General features: G+C 66.6%; 5 protein-coding genes across 5 annotated transcripts; 1 reads left to right on the top strand and 4 right to left on the bottom strand.

Annotated features, from left to right (window-relative positions):
* Positions 1-169: 169 nt before the first annotated feature.
* On the bottom strand, positions 170-7313 carry JCM10292_006268 (uncharacterized protein; the record flags this gene model as incomplete). Its single annotated transcript, XM_076649809.1, has 8 exons — positions 170-191; positions 249-732; positions 793-1859; positions 1923-2189; positions 2246-2507; positions 2567-2979; positions 3042-4824; positions 4889-7313. The coding sequence occupies 8 exons, from the start codon at positions 7311-7313 to the stop codon at positions 170-172; spliced, it is 6723 nt and encodes a 2240-aa protein (XP_076504624.1).
* A 393-nt stretch (positions 7314-7706) lies between these two features.
* On the bottom strand, positions 7707-9839 carry JCM10292_006267 (uncharacterized protein; the record flags this gene model as incomplete). Its single annotated transcript, XM_076649808.1, has 5 exons — positions 7707-7999; positions 8055-8116; positions 8172-8559; positions 8615-9167; positions 9225-9839. 5 exons carry the CDS (start codon positions 9837-9839, stop codon positions 7707-7709), a joined length of 1911 nt encoding a protein of 636 aa, XP_076504623.1.
* Positions 9840-9949: 110 nt separating this feature from the next.
* Positions 9950-11533, bottom strand: LPX1 (triglyceride lipase; the record flags this gene model as incomplete). Its single annotated transcript, XM_076649807.1, has 4 exons — positions 9950-10234; positions 10293-10813; positions 10871-11014; positions 11071-11533. 4 exons carry the CDS (start codon positions 11531-11533, stop codon positions 9950-9952), a joined length of 1413 nt encoding a protein of 470 aa, XP_076504622.1.
* Positions 11534-11783: 250 nt separating this feature from the next.
* On the bottom strand, positions 11784-14080 carry JCM10292_006265 (CorA family magnesium transporter; the record flags this gene model as incomplete). The annotated part of the gene is made up of 8 exons (XM_076649806.1): positions 11784-12199; positions 12283-12337; positions 12403-12530; positions 12597-12692; positions 12752-13113; positions 13209-13327; positions 13408-13493; positions 13582-14080. The coding sequence occupies 8 exons, from the start codon at positions 14078-14080 to the stop codon at positions 11784-11786; spliced, it is 1761 nt and encodes a 586-aa protein (XP_076504621.1).
* Positions 14081-14534: 454 nt separating this feature from the next.
* JCM10292_006264 (uncharacterized protein) lies at positions 14535-18821 on the top strand (the record flags this gene model as incomplete). Its single annotated transcript, XM_076649805.1, has 6 exons — positions 14535-14804; positions 14885-16142; positions 16202-17742; positions 17803-18177; positions 18259-18367; positions 18427-18821. The coding sequence occupies 6 exons, from the start codon at positions 14535-14537 to the stop codon at positions 18819-18821; spliced, it is 3948 nt and encodes a 1315-aa protein (XP_076504620.1).
* Positions 18822-19356: the final 535 nt, after the last annotated feature.

Raw genomic sequence — 19356 nt, 5'->3', positions numbered from 1 at the left:
TGTCCGCTTCTGAGCTGATACGCTGCATACTGCCATTTCTTTTTGACCCTGATAGCAGCGGGAACGAAAATGCTTTTCCATGGGCGAAACGGCGCAAGGTGAACAGAGGCGGAAACTACGAGTGAACGGTGCGAGGATGAGACAGGTGAAAGGAAGGAAGCCTTTTTCTCTACGGGGCCACAACGACATACCTGTGATGACGATCATGATCAGCATGGGGATCGAGCTACTTTGCACTGCGAACTCACTTGGGCTTCTTGCGTGCACCAGCACGGCCAGAGCCACCCTCCACCGGCGTTCCGCCTGCAGAGCGCGGCGGCATCGAACCCGTCGCAGAGGGTGGGCGCGTCGGGAGGCCAGCTGCTGATGGCGGGCGTGAGTCGCCGCGCAGGTCGGCCGACGTCGCCGAGCGACTGAGGGGCGGCGGCGCTCCCATAGTCGCCGAGCGTGGCGGCATGGGCGGGACTGGAGGTGTATCGCCGCCGAAGCGGGGCGAGCCGTTGCGCAAACCCTTCGACGGCGAGGCCGTCGCGGCGCGCGGTGGCGGGACCACGGCAGCCGGTGCCTCTTCGTTCGGGCCGTTCTTGTTGACCCAGCGCTTGAGCTTCTCGTCGTAGTAGAAGCTCTTGTCGTCGCCGAGCTTCGCGCGCACGGGACCTGGGCCCTGCTGCTGCGCCGGGCTCGCCTCGCGCTTGAACCAGCCACCGAGCCAACTCTTCGACGGCTTAATGGCTGTTCATGGGGTACGGGTCAGCTAGGCGAGCCAAGAGACGTGGAAAGGAGTTAGCGCACTGGGCGGATCGCCGGGAGCGGCTGAGCCAGGCGCAAGACTCGGCTTGACAGCGTCCGCACTCGAGCCAGCTTCAGGCGCTGCCTCCTTTCGCTCAGGCATCGGTGCTCCGCCTTCCTCGGCCTCGAGCTCCTCGTCGAGAGTATCGAACGCGGGCTTCTTCGACTTGCTGTTGCCGATGCCGAGGTCAGCAAGCTCCTCGGCCGTCGTCATCCGACGGTGTGTCTGCTGCTGGAGCGACATCTGGCGCATAGCAGCCGGAGCGGGCGAGACCGACGGCGTCAGATGGGCCATGGGCGAGATGAAGCCCTCCTCGTCCTCCTGCATCTGCTCGTCGACGGGCCCGAACTGAGGGCGGCGCGCCGGCGCGGAAGCGTCGTCGCGAGCCGCCCTCGGCGATGCCGTCAAGCCTTCGGCAATTCTTGCCGCTTCCGGCTTGTCGCTGCCAGTACGGTTCAGAGTCGGCGGCGTGTAGGACTGCCAGGGAGGCGGCGCGGTCGGGTTGTAGTCGTAGCCGGCGAAAGCGCCGAGCGACGATGACCGAGCGTGGTGCGTCTTGAACGGAGCACGCTTGACGGGCGGCGGTCCAGGTGATTGGTGCTGCTGGATGGGCGGGGCAGTCGCGAGGGGCGAGGTCGGACCAGTCGCAGACGCGGGACGAGCAGGCGGGTTGACGTGCAGGAGATTCGCGCTGACGAGATCGGTCGAGGATTGAGCACGCGAGAGCGTACCCGAGGTCGAGCCGGGCGAGATCGAGCTGAAGTGCGAGAAGGCGCCGACGGACTGGCCATTGGCGGCCTTGGCAACTTCGGCCTTCGCCGCGAGCTGCTCGGCGGACGGCTCGTCGTCGCCCGAGACGAATTTGTTAAAACCGCCTTCGAAGGTCGACCAGAGCGAGTTGACGGTCGGACGCGGGACCTTGCGCGAGATCCAAGATCCGCCCTCCTTGACCGCACCGGAAGCGCCGACACGTTCGGCGAGCGCCTTGATCTGCGCGACGAGACGAGGGTGATAGAACGGCGAAGGCTTGGTCGCGAGCTTGAGCGTGTTGACGATCGCTTCCGTGTACCTTTGGATGCATGCGCGGTCAGACTCGCTTGGCGGATGAATGGAGCAAGCATGGAGAGCTCACTTGTGCGCTTGAGCAATCTGTCCCGCGTCGGCGAGGACAGCGGCGTGGTAAAGGCGGAACGCCTGGAGATGCGGGAAGCCGACAAACGGCTCGTGACCCTTGACGGTCGGAACGAGCGAGAGGGCGAACTCGACCAGCTCGGTGAGCTGAATGCTCTCGATTTCGAGATTTGTCGAGTTGACCTGCGGAGTCGAGCCAACGAGCGTGATACGCGAGCCTGGCAGACCAAAGCCCATCGCGAGCGACGTCTGCGGCGAGAGGAGGTAGCTGCAAGGCAAGGAAGTCAGCTCACGCTTTGACGGCAGAGAGAAAAAGGCGCGGACCAGATGTGCGCTGCGTCTGTCCAACCGTTCGCAGCGAGAGCATCACCAAGCGAAGTGAGCGCAGCCGAGTCGCCCGCCGTACGATTCGCAATGATCATTCCGACGGTCTCCTGCCATTTTTCGAGCGTCGCCTCCGACATCGGGACGGCCACCTCGGTGTTCGAGCGCGACAGAGGCGTCGATGCGCCGTTGCCGATAGGCGCGGCCGGCAGGAGACCGGAAGCGTTCGGGCCGAGCGAGCGAGGCGGGAAGAACTGGTGCACTGCGGGTGAGGGGAGGTCAGTCTAACAATAGGAACGGCTATAAGGGAGCGCAACGTACTCGACTCGGCACCGAGCCCAGCGAACATGCCGTACGCGACTCGCAAAGCCTCGCGGCCCTCAGCACCCGGCGCGGCCGATTCAGGCGAGGGCGTGAGCTCGGAGCGGAGGAACTCAATCGTGACATCCTTCCAGCAGTCGGTGTCGACGCAGCTCGCGATGATAAAGGCGTGCGCCCACATCTTGTGGTCGAGGGCGTATCGTACGGCTTCGCGTCGCTCGCCGCGCAGGAGGTACGTCTGCATCTCGTCGAGGTTGGCGCCGCTGACGCCGTATTGCACGAAAGGCGCCGTGTTAGTCGACGGCGCCTTTGCTGCGCTGCTGGCAAGTTGGTCGGCAGTCGGTAGGAGGCCGTTCTCGTCGACAATCGGAGTAGGCGCGAAAAGAGCGCGGACAGCATCGTCGACGTCCGGTCTGCGGACAAGTAAAGCGTCAGCAGCCTCGTTAGCGGCGGGCAGTAAACGAATCGAACGTACGAGCCAACGAGCTTGCCCTCGTGCTCAATCATGACGTGCACCAGCTTGACGAGCAAGAGCCTGGTCTCGATCTTTCGCCTCCGCTCGGCCGCTTCGTCGCCCCCGAAGCCTGGCGGCGCCGCACCGCGCGCGTACACGGCCTCCTGCTCCAGCTCGCTGATGCGCTGCGTGAGCCAAGCAGTCGCCTCCTTGCGCTTCTTGCCCGAGTTGGCCTTGCCGCCGTCGAGGAAAATAGGGCCTGGGAAGGAAGTCGCGCCGCTCGGGCCTTGCGAAGGAACGAGATCGGCGAGCTTGCGGATGTGCACCGTCGTGGGCGAGGAGGGCTGCGCTCCTGGTGCAGCCACGCCATACGGGTTTGAGCTGTCCATGCCGTATGACGGCCTCCCGCCGTTCGGGAAAACAACGACGAGGCGGCCGCCAAAGCCGAAGCTGACAACGGGAGCGGTGCGGCGCTCGAGACCCAGGTCGGCCGGCTCGCCGCCGTTCATTGCGGAAGTAGGGCGGGAAACGGGCGCAGCGTACGGGTTGTACGGGACCTGCTGCTGTTGCGGCTGCGAGTACGGCGCGTACGAGTCGTTCGTCGGCGTGCGACTTCTGGGCGCATCGTACGAGTTCGCGCGGGCCATGGGCTGACCCGTAGAGGGCGGCTGGAGCGGCTTTCGCGGCGAAGCTACGTAGGTCGTAGAACCACGAGCACCGGCCGGCGGCGTGAACGTAGACGCGCGCGAAGGGACGTCGCCGCGTGGCTTGTACGGGTCCTGCAGCCCCGGCTGATTCGGCGCGTAGGGGTCGCGCGGGGTCAAGCCGGCAGGCGCGTACGGGTCGTACGGCTGAGGGTGCGCCGCCTGCTGCTGGTGCTGCGGCGAGATGTAGTCGTAGCCCTGCGTGTTCTCGCTGTCGGCCTTCCAGTCGCCGCCGTACTGCGAGCTCGGCGTCGTCTGGCCCGTCGCGCGCTCGTCCTCGGTGCCGTGATACACGATCGAGTCGTCCGCACCGTACTGGCTGCTCTCGCCCGTCTGCGTCGTCGGTGCCTCGGACGCGCCCGAAGCGCCGAAGTAGTCGTCCTGCTCGGATGGCTCGGGCGTCTCCTCGATCCCCGCCATCGGCATGGGCGAGCTGCGACCGCCGGCGTAGTCGAAGCGGTCCTGGCGTGGCCCTCGCACTTCGGGACTCGGCGCCTCGAACTGGAGCTGCGGGACCTGAGCCCTCTCAGGCGACATGAACTGCTGCTGCGCCTGCTGAAGCTTAGGCGGCGGTGCCCGCGCCTGCGGCGGAGCGGGACCGCGCTGCTGCTGCTGCGTCTGCTGCAACGTTTTCTGCTGGACGGGTGGGCGAGCCTGCGACTGCCCCTGCGGAGGCGGTCCGCGAGCGGGCGGAGCAGGACCTCCAGGTTGCTGCTGCTGCTTCGGCGGCTGCTGCTGCTTCGCCTGCGCCGGCGGAGGCGGGCCGGCTCCTCGCGTCGGAGGCGCGCCTGGTCCCGCACGCGGAGGCGGAGCAGCCCCGCCCTGCGGACCCTGACGAGGAGGAGGACCACCGGCACCTGGGCCACGGGGAGGAGGAGGCTGCTGCTGGCGCTGCTGCGGCGGCGGCGGCGGTGGCGCCTGCTCGTTCAGCGACATCTTCTGCATACTGTCGGCCAAGTCGGCGGGAGGACGGCGAGCGGGAGGCGGACCCTGCTGTGCGCCACGCGGGGGCGGGGGAGCGCGACCAGCCGTCGTCGGCGCAGGTGCGGGTGCTGGTGCGGAAGGTGGCGGAGCGGGCTCTTCAGACTCGCTCTTCGGGACTGTGCGCAAGCCCAGCAGTCAGTCAGGGAAGTCAGCAGAATGAGACGTGCAGGAAGAACGCACAGAATGGACCGCGAGCGGGTGGCGCCGCCGTCGCCTGCATCCAGCTCGGCACGAAGTCCTCGGGCTTCTCGGGCTCCTGCTGCGCAGGCGGGATCTCCTCCTCCTCCTCTTCCTCCTTGATCTGCTCGACCGTCTGCGGCGGCTCGTAGGACGAAGTGGGCGGGCCGGTCGGGAGCGCACCGTACGGCGAATCACTGCCGAACGCCGAGGCACCGCGCTGGTGCGGCGCGCGCTGCACAGGCGGGCGGAGACCGGAGGAAGAGGGGGGCGGCTTGCGCTGTGACGGCGGAAGGACCGGCTGAGACGGCGCCGAGAAGGCCTCGCGAGCGGGAGCAGCGTGCGGCGGCGCGAACGGCGCCGGCGCGGTCGCCGCAGCGGTGGGCGGTTGCTGAGCCTTCGTCTGCTGCTGAGGCGGCTGCTGCGGGGGCGGCGCCTTCACCGCTGACGACTGTGACGCGGTAGCCGGCGCACCTCGAGGCGGGGCGCGGGCTGCAGGCGGGTTGCGAGGTGGCGGAATGTCGAATGCGGAGCCGGGCGCTGCTCGCTGCAGCGGTGCCTGCTTCGGCGGTTGCTGCTGCTGCTGCTGCGCAGAGGGAGCCTGCTTCGCTGCTTGAGCCGGCAGCGGGCGATGCTGAGGCGGCGGCGAAGCGAGCGCAGCGGCGGCTTCTGCGCGCGGCGAGGCCATCTGCGACGGAACCGTTTGCCGCGGCGAAGGGATCGGCGCAGCGTCGCCAGCACGCGCAGGAGTAGCCTGGATCGGCGCGGGCGCGTCGCGCTTCGGCGGTGCGGCGGCAGGAGTCGCGCGAGGCGGCGGCGCGGCAGCCGCTTGCCGGGCGCTCGCGTTGCTCGCGGCGGACGACGAACGCGGAGGGGGAGAGAGCGCTGTGCGCTGCGGAGGCGGCGACGCTGCGCTGCGCTCAGACGGCGGCTTAGTGCTCGAGGCAGCAAAAGGTTGCTGCTGCATGGGCGGAGAACGCTGCGAAGCGTAAGGGTCGTATGCCGCTTGCTGCTGCTGTTCGTGCTGCTGCTGCTGCTGCGGCCGCTGCTGAGACGTCGTCGAAGGAGCAGGCTGAGATGGCGCGTAAGGGTCGTACGCCTGCTGCTGCGGCTGAGTCGGCTGGGCTGCCGCGCGCTGCTGCTTCTGTTGCTGGCCACGCGGCGCGTACGGGTCGTACTGCCCGTCAGAGGGTTGATCAAACGCGGCGGAGAACGACGTGTACTGCTGCTGAGCAGGCGGTGGCGAGTACGCATTACGAGCGGGAGGAGCCGCAGCGGCGTGTGGGGGAGCGGCAGCACGCGCATTGGTCGGCGCATATGGGTCGTACTGCTGTTCTTGCTGCTGCGGCTGGGGCGCAGGCGAAGGAGCCTGCTGCTGCGGCTCCGAGGCGTACGGGTCGTTCGCAGGCGTCGAGTACGGGTCATTGCTGGATTGGCCGAATGGATCGTTGCTCGACTGGCCGAACGGGTCGTTGCTCGCCGCACCATACGGATCCGCCGTGTCCTGCTGCTGCGAGAACGGGTCGGCCTGCTGTGCCTCGTCGGCGTACGGGTTCGAGTCCGCCGAGTAGGGGTCGACGGCCTCAGCCTGCGGCGTCGGCTGGTCGGCGGCGTATGGGTCAAAGCCCTGCTGCTGGTGCTGATGAGTGTACGAGTCGAAGCCGTCGTCGGCGTACGGGTCGCTCGTGTCGTAGCCGCCCGTCTGATGCGCATCGCCGCCGTACTGCTGCTGATGCTGCTGCTGCTCGTGACCGCCTTGCTGCTCGTAGCCGTTCCCATACGCTCCGTACGCGCCCTGGTCCTGCTGCTGCGCCTGCGGGTCGCCGTACGAGTAGCCATACTCGCCCTGCGCCTGTTGTTCGCCCGCAGCGCCGTTCTGCGCGCCGTACGCCTCCTGCTCGTTGCCGCCTGCAGCCGCGCCGTCGGCCTGGTAGCTGGGGTCAGGGTCGTACGAGTTTGTCGCGGGGTTGTACACCCAGCCAGGGTAGTGCGGGATCTCGAACGGCTGCTGCTGCTGTGCCGAGTCGCCCGACTGGTCGTACTGCTGCTGTTGGCCGTAGACGCCTTGGCCGTAGTCCTGCGCCTGCTGCTGCGCGTAGTCGTACTGCTGATCGTACTGCTGCTGGTCGTACTGATGCTGGTCGTAGTATCCGCCGTACTGCTGCTGCTGCTGAGGGTCGCCCCACGGCTGGTGCTCGTTCCGGCTCATCTCGGGCGACGGCGCCGGCTCGTCCTTCTCCGAGACGGTGCTGAGGGTGTGCTGGTGCTCGTGCGGCTGTCCGTAGAAGCCCTGCTGGCTCTGCTGCGGCGAGTAGAAGGACGACGACGCGCCGTCGTCGGCAGGGGCGGGTGCGCCGCCGTAGGGCCTGTGCGCGGTCGCGGGCGGGTCGTACGGTCCTCTTTGATAGCCTGGACCCGGTCCGCTCATCTGCAGCGCGCGAGAGACGGAGAGCGAAGGCCGGGGCCGTCAGAAGTCGGGTAGAGCCTTGCTCCGCTCCCTCGAGAGCGAGTTGCGAGACGAGACGCACGGAAGCGAGGCGAGGAAGAACACGCGCTTCCTGCTTGTGGCCTGGTCCAGAGCAAAGCGCGAGTTGTGCGAGCAGGGGCCAGCAGCCACGTCGCCGCCGCGTCTCTCCGCCTCGTCGCCGAACGTCGACCACGATCCGGCTCGCTTCCGCGGGACAACGCACGGCACTTCCCACCTCTAGCTGACACGTTCACACGGCAAGGGCAAAAGACGTCGAGTCTCTTCTGCTCGTCCTGGGTCATCCAACCTGATCCAGTGATTTTCTGTCGTTCTTCTAAGCCTCCCTGATGGCTTCTACGCGTCTTCGTAGCCCTGCGCGACCACCTCACCTAGCGCCCTGACCCCCTCCATCAGCTCGTCCACGACGCGCGGGTCCATCACCTCGTCGTCGACGCCGAAGCACACCGTGACGAGCCCGTCCCACGTGAACGCTTCGAGCAGCATGCCCTCGCCGCGGTGCAGGCGCGTGCCGATGAGCAGGTCGTGCAGCCGGAGAGTCGGTGGCGAGGCCGAGGAAGAAGAAGAGGAAGGAGAGAGGGGCGGGAGAGTAAAGGTGGTCGGGAGGATGCGGTCTATGTCGCCGATCACTGTGCAAGATGTGCTTAGACGGGCACAAAGCTTATGGGAGGGAAGGGGGCGCACTGCTCGCATTCACGGCTGTTCGCGGGTCATTGTAAGGGATGGGATTGTGTCCCGTGTTTTTCCTGCCGGGCACATGTGGTCAGCTTTCGCGGAACGTGAGAGACTCGCATAACGCACAGTAGCTTGTCGAGGATGAGAGCGTATGCGTTGACGAGGAACAGGGTGCGACTGAGGGGATCCGGGGCTAGTCGTCGCACGAACTGGGCCTTGGCAAGCCGCGCGCCGCGGAGTGCTGCTGCGCGGATGTGCGGGCTCTGCTCTTTGTTGAGCGGGTCGAGCGGTAGGTTTGGCAGAGCGATGCACCCAAATGTGATGCGGATTGCCATGTCGGAGGCGGGGTCGCTGCATGATGAACTCGTTGTCGAGGCCGACGACTCCTCGCGCTGCAGGTATGGCCGGGCGGAGAAGGGAAAGCCGAGGACGATCGGATGATACGGTTCGGCAGGGTGCGCTCGGGCAAAGACGCGCGAGACGGCGAGCGAAATGAGGGAATAGAGGAGCATGCCTGTGCGGAGCGCGGTCAGTGGTGCACATGGGTCTGATACAGTCTAAGTACACACTTGGAGAGACTCTGTGCGCCTTGCAGAAGCGCAGCAGCTTCTGCGATGTCTCGCGGTCGAACCGCATGCGAGGCCAGCGATTCCGCGGCTGCGGTGGCAGGTCGGGGTAGGCCGCTCGGGGGACGAAGAGCGTGCGAGCGAATCGGTCTTGCCGGCGAAGGATGATGACCCGCGAAATGGCCCACAGCCATCTTTGCCGAGCGAGAGTCAGGGCAGGTGCGCCGGGTGCAGGAGCGGACGAGGTCGAGGCGGGGGTTTCTGTCGGCGCGGATGGCTCGCAGAGATGTGCGGACCGTGGCAGTGGAAGTGGCGGGTAGTGTTCTTCGCTTGGGAGTGGCAATCGGGTAGGGACGTCGGCATCGTCGAGGCGGATGCGCCAAGCAGATGCGGTCCCGGCGGACAACGAGACAGGTGCGGGTGGTGTTCTCTCGCCAGACAGGAAAGCGACAAGGGGCGTGAACGATGCAGATGCTGGTGGTGAGGGTGATTCAGGCGAAGATGCGAGTGCGAAGAGCTCGTTGACGAGTCTGAAAACCGACAGACCGTCCGAGACCTGCGGGGCGCGTGTTAGCGGCTGCAGGCCACCATGGTTGCGAGGCAGGGAGCTTACGATGTGCGAGATGACAAGGAAGAAGCCAAGCTTCTTCGTGTCTTCCTTGCATGGCAGAAGAACCAGTCGAGCGAGACAGCTGTCCTGGCTGAGCAGGCACCTAGGCCCATTCAGGATCCGCTCCTGCTGCGCCTCGTCCATCACAGCGTCAAGCGAGCCCGCGTCCTCAACTGAGTACACGAGGAAGGTCTCGCTCGCGCGCTGCAGCGCCTCGTCGTTCGTTGCGGGCGGAAGATAGCAAAACTCCCGCGGCTTGACGTGCGGGATTCCTTCGGACGTGCCCGCCGGTGCGTCACGCACGAAAGCAGCGAGCAGTGGGTGCTTGGCGCGCAGAGCCGCCCAGGCTAGCAGTAGCCGGCAGAGGAGCGACTCCCGGACAAGGGCCGCATCCTCGCCATCTGCAACGTCGAGGTCGAGCGAGAGACGGACGAAGGTGTCGCTCTGGCCGTGCTGCTGCGTCGCTCGCTCGAACTTGGCCTCGAGGATTCCGAGAGGACGAGTCCACAGAAGCCGATTCGAAGGCGACGACGTTGAGGGGTCCACGAACGAGGCTGGTGCGGGCTCGCTGGTCCAGCAGTGGCCTGCACGGTACCCAGGCCACGCCGAGAAGCTCATCGAGAGGTCGCTCGCCGGCAGAGGGAGAAATCAAGGTTCATCGGGGCGATGTCACTCTGCAGCGGGTGAGCCGCGACAGGAGGCAACAACACGCATTCGATAAATCACTTCTACAGCTTGGCCCTCACAGACTTGGAGTATGTCTTCTCCAGGAACTCGACCAGGTGTTGCGCCGCATCGTCTGGCTTCTCGTGCACGACGAGGTGGCCCGACCCCTTGACCCGCGACGACGAGGCGTGCGGCACCTGTCCAATCATGTACTCGATGTTCTCGTCGTCGAGCACCGAGCGACCGTCGTCGGCGAGGACAAAGTGCGTCGGAAGCGTCGGCGGGATGAGCGCAAGCCTAGAGCAAGCACGGCGGGATGCGACAGCCATCGGATCCATGAAAGTGAGCTGTTGTACCCAGCACGTCAGCTCTCAGATGCTGCAGTCAGGAACGAATCATGCGCACCGCCTCATTCTTGGCCGTTACTTTGAGCGCCACGCCGCCGTTGACGTCCTTCAAGCCGTGCTCGACGTAGCCATCCAGCACGCGACGGTCCCATGCCTGGAAGAACGGCTTCTTGAGGAAGCTGTCGCGCGCCTCCTCTCGCGTCTTCCACGTCTCGCGGCGCATAAGCGCACCCGTCGTCAGCCCGCCCATGCCGCGGGTATCGATATCGGGTTTCGGCAGAACGGGATCGACGAAGATGAGCGACGAGAACAGGGAAGGATTTGCGGAGGCGGCATAGGCAGTGGCGCCTCCGCCAAGCGAGTGTCCAATGCCGACGAAGAGGCGGCCGCGGTAGGTGCGGGCGGACGGCAGAGAAGGACCGGGCGGAAGAAGCGGGACGTTGTCCAGCTTTGTGAGAACGGCCGGGACGTCGGCCGGTCGCAGCAGAGATGAGGGCGACGGGGACGAAGCGAGCGAGGGCGAGTCGCTGAAGGAGATGATAAAGTTGAGGAGGTCCCGTCCATGGTCGGCCCAGTTGACTGCATCGCGGGATGATGTGAGCGGTGAACACCCAGACGGAAGGACGGGGAACGCACAGGCGTCGCCGAGCACGTCGTCATTCAGCAGACCTGCGTCGCCCTGGTTGACGCAGTCGAGCGCCCACACTTCGTCGACCGGCAAGGACCGTCCATTCGCTTCGAGTCGCTCGAGCAGAACGGCGAGTGTCGGCTCCCAAACCTCTGCAGGGGTGGCGGCGTCAGCATCGGACGATGGAGCGCTCAGACTACGAACACACCTCGATAAAACCCATTTGCATGCGAGAATACAAGCGTCAAGCCCGTCTCTGCGCCCTCTCGCCGGCGAGCCGGGCGGTAGCGGTTCGCGACCGTCACGAGCTGCTCCTGCCTGTCGAGTTCGGCGGCGTCATCGACGCTCACGGGCTGCTGGAGCGCCTTGATCTGCGGCTCAATGAGCCGTGCGAGTGCCTCCTTCGGGTCGGCGCGTCCCCCACCAGGAGCAGCCGCCGGGTTGTGCTTCGGCTCGTCTGGACGCTTGGTGCTGCCCTTGTACGAGCGCGGGAACGCAGCTGGAAACGCGACGGTTTCGCAGACCCAGCCGGGACGAATGGGCGAGGCAGATGCCGGGTGCGGAGTGATCGAGGGTAGACGGCGCGAGATAGGCTTGGGCGGGAGCAGCGGGAGGAGCGGACCGGTAGGCACAGCTGCTTGTTGCTCGAGCTCTGCTGGCAAGGGCACCATCTTGCTGCAGCGGATTGTGAGAAGGAGAAGAAGCGCGAGCTCCGGCAACTTCGCCTCGTCGGCACCCGGCCCGCACGGGAGTTTCGGCCGGACCCTTCTTCCGCCCCTCCCGTGTAAGCAATAATGGCATGTACGCTCACATGCCAAGCTCAGAGCTACCACCCGAAGGAAGGTCAGCCACCGGTCCGCCGAGACGAGACCGCTCGATTCACGCGGAAGTCGAATCTATCGTGCGAATCATGAACGAGTGCTACAGGGTGCTGCCGTCCTTCTCGTGCATCGCGGCCTCCTTCTCGCCCGCAGCGACCGCCTTCTTCCCCTTTCCTTGGCCCGTGCCCTCCACAACGCTCTTCGGCGTCTGCACGCCGCCATCCGCCTGGCCCGTCGCCTTCTCGACATCCTTGTGCACGTCGACATCGCGCACGTCCTTCTTACCGCCCTGCGCGCTCGGCGTCTCTCCGACCGGGCCGGCGCTCCAGCGGCTCCCGAGCGACTCGGGCCCGTCGCGCTTCGGGCGGATCGAGCGGAGGAAGAGCTGCGACCGCCGCGCGCGGATCAGGCGCACCCACGAGATGGCCGTCACGCCGACCATCATCGAGGAGACGAGGCCGACGGTCCAGTAGAAGGCGGACGGGTGCTCTTCGAGACCGCTCGTCAGGTTCATGCCTGTGAATTCGATCAGAGCGGTCAGTCTCCCTGAGTCGCTGCTGCTACCATGACCCGTCAGGTCGCACAAAGCGAGGACGCACCAAAGAAGCCCGCTACCGTGGCGCCAGCGCCGAGCGAGAGCGTCCCGATGGCAGTCTGCGCGCCAGATCCAGGTCAACCTGCAGTCACCGCCGCCACGAGCGCGTGAGTCAGGGGCGCACCTGCAGCTCCAGGTTCTGCAGCCGGACCCTCGTGCTTGCGAGCACAAGCGAGATGTTCGAGTCGACCTCTGAAAGGAGAGTCGAGAGGCGTTCGCACGACTCGGACGTCTCGTCCAGCCTGCGCTCGTCTGTACAGTTCATGTTGCTCGTCAGCCGTCTTTAGGTTATATAGCGGAAGAGCTGGCGAGACGCGCAGTACTCGAGCAGGAGTTCGGCTTGCGTGTGGTCCGAAATGTCTCGCGCATTGCCTTTCGCCTTGTCCGTCAGGTACATGTTGGCCATGTCCTCATCTGCACGCAGCTAGTCCGTCAGGAGAGGAGCCGCAGAACGCACTAGGAGGGAAACGCACCTTCGCCCAGCACGGTTGACAGAGCGCTCTGCATCGCCCTCCCGCTCTGCAAGCAGTCCTCGACCGTGCGCTTGCACTCGAGCAAGTCCCTCAGCTCGGCGGGGCTTACGCCGAACCGGAGCGCCGGGATAGTCCGGTACACGCGCTCCTGCAGCTCGGTCACAACGTTCTTGATCCCGCGCACGGTGAGGAGGAGGACGGCCTCGAGCGCGCGCAGCTCGAACGGCGGCGTATTGCTCCGTCCCGTCGCAGATCCCGTCAGCTCGAGGTAGGCCATGACTTTTTGCAGCGCCTCGGCCATCTCGACGCTCTGCTCGTCGTTGCAGATTGGGTTGTCGCGGTCGGTGCCGATGAGGACGAGTCTGTTCCGTGCATCAAGCGCAAACGAAGGTCAGCTCAGGCTTCTTCTTTGGTCCCAGCGTTCTTGCGAGCTCGAGAAGGACGCCGGCAGACGCACTGATCAGGCGCTATGATGGCGCGGATGACAGGCGTGCAGATGATGAGGGACCGCTGGCAGACGATGAGCGCCGGGCGGACGTCGAGAATGTGGGCGTCGAGAGAGCGGAGATCACGAGGCTTGTTACGGGAGACCGGTCAGAACTCGTCGTCTAAGCTCGTGTGTCGCTAGCAGACGACAGAGAAGCTGATACACGCACAAGCAAGCCAAATTGCTCGATTATCGCCTGCTTATCGAGCTTCTCGTCTGGATCCTCGATCGAGCCATCTGGTCGAATGATCATGTCTGGAACAGAAAGGTTCGGTTGTCAGCGACTGACATATTTGCCGGCCCGTTCGTGCCACCCGCGCAGAAAGTAAGGAGACAGACGTACAGTTTGCGTCGATCTGGTCTTTCCCGTGCCAGCGCACGTCGAGCGGGCTGACTTTGCGGGCGTACGAGTGCCAGTCGGCGAGGAGTTCGTGCCGCGTGTAGGCGATGCCGCCGTGGCCAGCATCGGCAGCGTCCGAGTCGGTCGAGCCAGACGAGACGATGGGGTCCTGCGACTCCTTCTCCCTCCGCGCCCGAGACGCTGGTGCGTGTGGCGATGAGTGCTGGTAGGCACGACGGAAAGGAAGCAGAGGGAAGTGCGGAAGACGGGATGGTCGTGAGGAGGTGAAGGCCGACGAGGGTCGTGCGAGCGAGACCGAGCAAGCGTGTGTTACGAGTGCTCGACGGCTGCGATCCTGGATCGGCGTGTACGCTTGCAGCTGGTCTGCGTTCGCCGACTGTGCCCCAAAGCGCGAGAGACGAGTCGCGTGCGTCGTCGAGCGAGAGATCGAGGTCGAGAGAGCTACACGCCGCAGCCCAGCGGATCCTGGCCGGCTGAGCATTCCTCTACACAGCCTGGGCAGCTCGTCCGAGGCAGGCAGAGGCTGGCAAGAGCGAAGCAAGCGACCGGGCCAGCAGCGGACGGTTCGGCGTGACGATGCCCAGAAAGGCCCGCAGTCGGAAGCAGGGACGGCTTTGCATTCCATTCACAGCACCTTGCGAGTGACTGAGCTGCTTCTTGCACTCGCAACACCCGCTTTCGAGCGCCGCAGAGAGACGTGAGCAGAGGGAGAGACGAGGAGCGATGACAGGGGGCCAGCAGCTTGTCCTCGTTCTTCGCGCCTCGTTCCGCTCGTACGCGACCGCAGGCTTTTCTAGAGGCTGAGAGAATCACTCCAAGCTCTCTGAGACGCGTCGTCCTCCCGCACATTCAGCACACGACGCCAGAGCTCGCCTCGACTTGACCAACGACAGCGCGACTCTGTCGCCCGCTGTGCGCCCCGAGCGACGGGCAGGATGAAGCGCTCGTACAACTCGTCCAATCCGCCGCCCACGCTGCCCCAGACCTCGCCCTACCAAGCCGCGTACGCGCAGCCCGCCAGCGCCGCCCCTCCTCTGCCCCCGGGTCCGCCGCCCCCTCCTCCAAGCGGCGCAGCTCCCTACGCCAGTGCGCCAGGGTACGGCTACGGCGCATACGGAGCCGCGCAGGATCCGCAACAACAGCAGCAGCAGCAGGTCATGGCGTCGCACCCTCAGTATCCCGGCTACGGCTACGGCGGTTCTCAGGTACGTCGTGCAGGAGTTCCCGCGTCTCTGCATTCTTATGAGAGGATTGCTGACCTCTGTGCGAGATGACCGCGTCGCAGGCCGCAGCACCCGCCGCCGCCGCCGCGACTCCTTACGGCGCTGCTCCCGCTTCTTCCGACCCGCACGCTGCCGCAGCAGCCGCCGCAGCTCAGCAGTACGCGGCCTACTACGCGGCCTATGCCCAGCAGGCGACCGCCGCTGCCGGCGGGTCCGCCTCGCCGTACAGCGCTGCCCCCGCGGCGCCCAACCCGTACGGCCAGTCTGCTCCTCCCGCCTCGAACCCGTACGGCGCGCCTCCTCCGTCCGGCTCTCCGCTCGGCGCACCGCCCTACAAGCGCACGCGCTACGACCAGCCCCCGCCTCCACCGCCGCAGTCGCAGCCGCCGCTCCCGCCTGGCCCGCCGCCGTCCGCTCCAGGGTACGGCGCGCCGCCGGGCGCACCCATGCCGCCTTCGATCCTCCCGCCTGTCGGTGGCAGGCAGAGCCGTACCGGCCCGCCGCCGCCCATGGGAGGCGGACGAGGTCCGCCTCCGCCGGGCTCGATGCGCGGCGGTGGGGACATGTACGGAGGCGGAGGAGGGGACTACGGCTCGCCGATGCGCGGCGGACCGCCGCCGAGGGGCATGATGGACTCGCGCGGGCCTGGAGGTGGCGGCGGTGGGATGCGAGGCGGGCCCGGACCGCGAGGCGGAGGGTATGGCAACGATGGCATGATGGGAGGCGGTGGAGGGTACGGCGGGCCGGGTCCGATGGGCCCTCGCGGTGCGCCGATGGGCCCTCGAGGCAACCAGTCCCGCGGCCCGATGGACGACCGTCGCTCGGGCGGTCCTCGTGGCGGAGGCGGCGGGCCCGGCCCGTCGCCCGGTGGTCCGCGCGCCATGTCTGGCCTGCCAGGGTCGGGCAAGTACGGCCCGCCGAGCGGACCGAGCGGCCCTCGCTCGATGGGCGGCGCGCCGTCCGCGCCTCGCGGGCCGAAGAACGCTGCCAACGCGCGCGGCGGGGTCAACGGCATGCACGCGGGTAACGCCGGCATCAGCGCGAATCAGCAGCCGTCCCGGCGCGAGCGCAAGTGGGGGTCGGGCGCCGCCGTGGCGTCGTCGCCTGCGCCGAGCAAGCGCGACCGGGAGGCGGCGGACCGCGACCGCGAGGAAGGCGGCGGTGCGAAGCGGACCTTCACCGACTTCCGCATCGAGGCGCTCGGCATCGCCGAGCTCGAGTGGGAGTGGAAGGCCGAGAGGATTGAGCAGGAGATGCGCCGTGCAGCCGAGGAGCTGGACCGCCAGGTCAAGGACAAAGAGGAGAGCGAGCGCGAGCGATGTGCGCAATTCTCTTTCTCATAATCGCCCTGCATCTGCTTACGTAGTCGCGTCGTACAGCTTCTGCCGCCGACCTTCTTTCCGACCCGACCGCTGCCGTCAAGGAGGAAGAGCATGACGACGCCGTGGGCGACGAGACGGGCAACATGTCGATCGACCAGATTCCTCCTTTGGCTGCAGCGGAGCCCGAGCTTGCCGTACCGAGCGACCCGACTGTACTTGCAACGGTCGCATCGGGCAAGCACCGTCGGGACGAGGATGACGACGAACCCTCCACGCAGCAGGGTCCGAACGCCAACGATGCAGCCGTCTCCGCCGCGGCGAGCGAGCATCCGGACCACGCCAGCAAGGCGAAGAAGGTCCGTGTTGGCGAGGCGCAGCCCGAGCACGACGGGGATGAGGTCTCGCTCGAGGCGTTGCAGCCGACTGTGCAAAGCGAGCAGGAGCAGGGCGACGCGGTCGAGCCAGAGCAAGCCGTCGAGTCTCAGACTGCAGAGCACCAGCCGCAAGTCGAGGTCAAGCTCGAGTCGGAGGCCAACGCCGAGGTGGACGATGACGACGTTGACGGTGCGCCTCTCGAGCAGACGGACGAAGTCGACGGTCCGGTCGACCCGGCGGTCAAGGCTGAGCCGCCCAGCTCTCCCATCGCCGCGCGCACTGCGCCACCTCCGCCACCCTCTTCACGCGAGAATTCGCGCCTTCGGATCTACTTTGCCTCGCCAGTCACGAGCGTCTCGAGCTACACTGTGCCCGGCGATGCTCCGCTGGGCCGCAGCAGTAGCGTCAAGGCGAGTTCGATCGCGCCCTCGAGCAAGGCCGGCTCGGTCCCGCCACAGCCGCACCCGCCTGCCTCGTCGAACGAGGAGGGCGCGCCCGTCAACGGTGGGCTTAACGAGCCTGTCCCCACTCCCGCCGAGCGCTTCGCTGCTAGCGAGGCTGCGCAGGGTCAGGCTCCTCCCGCTGCCGAGGTCATGGGCAAGATCGAGGAGGAGGTGGAGCGCGAGGCGGCGGCGGACGAGTCGGAGCCGTCTTCTTCGACGCTTCCGCAACCTGAGCCCGAGGTCAAGGGCAGCGCTGTTGAAGTCGACGACGTCGACGGCGAGCCCGTCGACGGTGAACCGGCTGACGGTGAACCGGCTGACGGCGAGCCTGTCCAGGCTGAGGCGGCGGCCGAGGCGCAGCAGGACGACGCCGTCGCGGTCCCGCAGCCCGCGTCGGAGGTCCCGACTCCAGCAGCCGACGGCAAGGAGGGCGGCGAGCCCGAACAAGCCCTCGGCAAAGACGCGAACGGCGTCGATTCCGCCGCTGCCGACACGGAGGACCAGCACGGCACCCCAGTCGCGCAGCCGCCGCGCGAGTCCTCTGTCGCGCCTTCGGTCGCCGGCACCGTCCTCCTTCCTCCTGAGCCCGCGGCAGACCGCATCTCGATCTCCTACGCGCGCAACACGCGCCGCATCGTCCTCGATGCCGACATCATCGACTCGGTCAACGTCTTCCGCAGCGAGGGTCGCGTCGAGCTCACCGTGCGGTGCACGCCGGCGCTCATGGGTGAAGGCGAGCACCAAGTCGAGGACGACTTCCGTGTCTGCAAGGGTGTTCTTGTGCGCTCCCTCCGCTTCACGAGTCTGCTGCGCTCGCACTGACCTGTCGTACCGCACCAGGTCGAGTCGCTCGACGTCGAAGCCGACGACTACATTGTCATAGACCGTGGCGCTCTAGCTCACGCGTGGGACGCCGACAAGGCCGAGTCGTCGGACGAGCCGTCCTCGCTCGACCCGCTCCTCCCTCCGCTGCACCGGCTCCTCGCATCCTCCGCCGACGGCGAGGCGTCCGCCCCGCATGCATTCTCGCACGAGACGATCACCGTTTCTGCGCGGCTCGACCGGCAGAACCCGCTCACCGAGGCGCGGTGGGTCAAGACGGGCGAGGTCGACAACTGGATCGTCAGCCTCGGGATCGCGGCGGGTGCCAGTCCCAAGGATGCAAGCAAGTTGAGCGAGTGGAGGAGCAAGATCAAGATCGTCGATCCAGACCCTGTGCGTGGTTGCTCCTGCCGTGGAAGCGGGCCTGCTCCTGCACCCGACACATTGGCTCACGCTTGCTGTTCGCGCGCACAGCCCCCTACGATTCAGCACGTGCTCGACTCGTGGGCGTCGAGCTCGAACGCCGGCACGCTCGACGAGCGCAGGGAGTTTGTCAAGACACACATGTCCGATCTCGACAACGGTGCGTCCGCCGGATGCTCGTCTGTTCCAGCGGTGATTGACGTGCACGCCTCTACGCAGTCGTCGAGATTCTTCTTCGCTTGACCCGCGGCGACCGTGCCGGTCCGTCGCAGTACACTGCCTCGGCCGGGTACACGCAGGCGCCGGCGGTCGGTGCGCTCGCCGCGTCGCTCGATGCGCCGTTCGCCGACCAGCAGACGCAGGTGTCGCTCGCGGTGCTGGCCATGTTCCGGCTGTCGATGACGACGGCGCAGCGCGCGGGCATCGCGCGCGAAGAGATGGAGAGGCAGGTCGGCGACGTGATCCGGATCGTGCCGAGCCATCTCCAGTTCAAGAGCATCGACGGCATCTTCCGCGAGGTCGTCAAGGGCCAGTCGGGCTCTGTTGCTGCTTCTGGGTCCGGGTCGGGAGGCGGCGGTTCGAGGGGCGGCAGGAAGAAGGGCAGGAGGGACTGAGCGAAGGCGGCGCATCGCGCCCCGCGAGGCCTCGGAGGGAGATCGCGCTTGCCTCGACGATGTGCGGGACGTTTCCGCGCGCATGAACAAAAGGGCGCCCGCGCTGGGCGGATTGGTTCGAGCGTTCTTGGTCGGACTGTACGGATGGACGCATGGATGGAGATACTGTACGGCATCTGGCGGGTCCTGTGCATCTCGTGGTCTCTTCTCTTCTTCTCGGACGTGGCGCAAGGCGCGCTCGCGGTCTCGCTCTCGCTTGAAGGGTGCAGTGCGAGGTGCCGCTTGACTGCCTGCCAGGAGCTTGCCTCTCGAGCGGGAGTCTCTTCCCTCTGTCGTGTGCTGCGGGTCGGCAGTGCTTCCACTGCTTCACTGTGTCAGCAGGGCCACGAGTGCGCGTCCCGCGCGTATGGACTGGCGGGCCTCGCGCACGCTCGGCAGACTGGCACATGTCCTCTCGAAGCTGGAGTCGCACTTTCACGTGCCGCGTTCCCCACATCCAGTGCATCTCTCGCTCCCTTCTTTTCGCTTCCGTAGT

This window comes from Rhodotorula paludigena (genome assembly GCF_050403205.1).
Source record: "Rhodotorula paludigena JCM10292 DNA, Rt_paludigena_JCM10292v1_ctg28, whole genome shotgun sequence".
In the NCBI taxonomy this organism is placed as follows: Eukaryota; Fungi; Basidiomycota; class Microbotryomycetes; order Sporidiobolales; family Sporidiobolaceae; genus Rhodotorula; species Rhodotorula paludigena.
The sequence above is the reverse complement of the archived record's forward strand: the minus strand, read 5'-3'. Positions and strand labels throughout refer to the sequence as shown.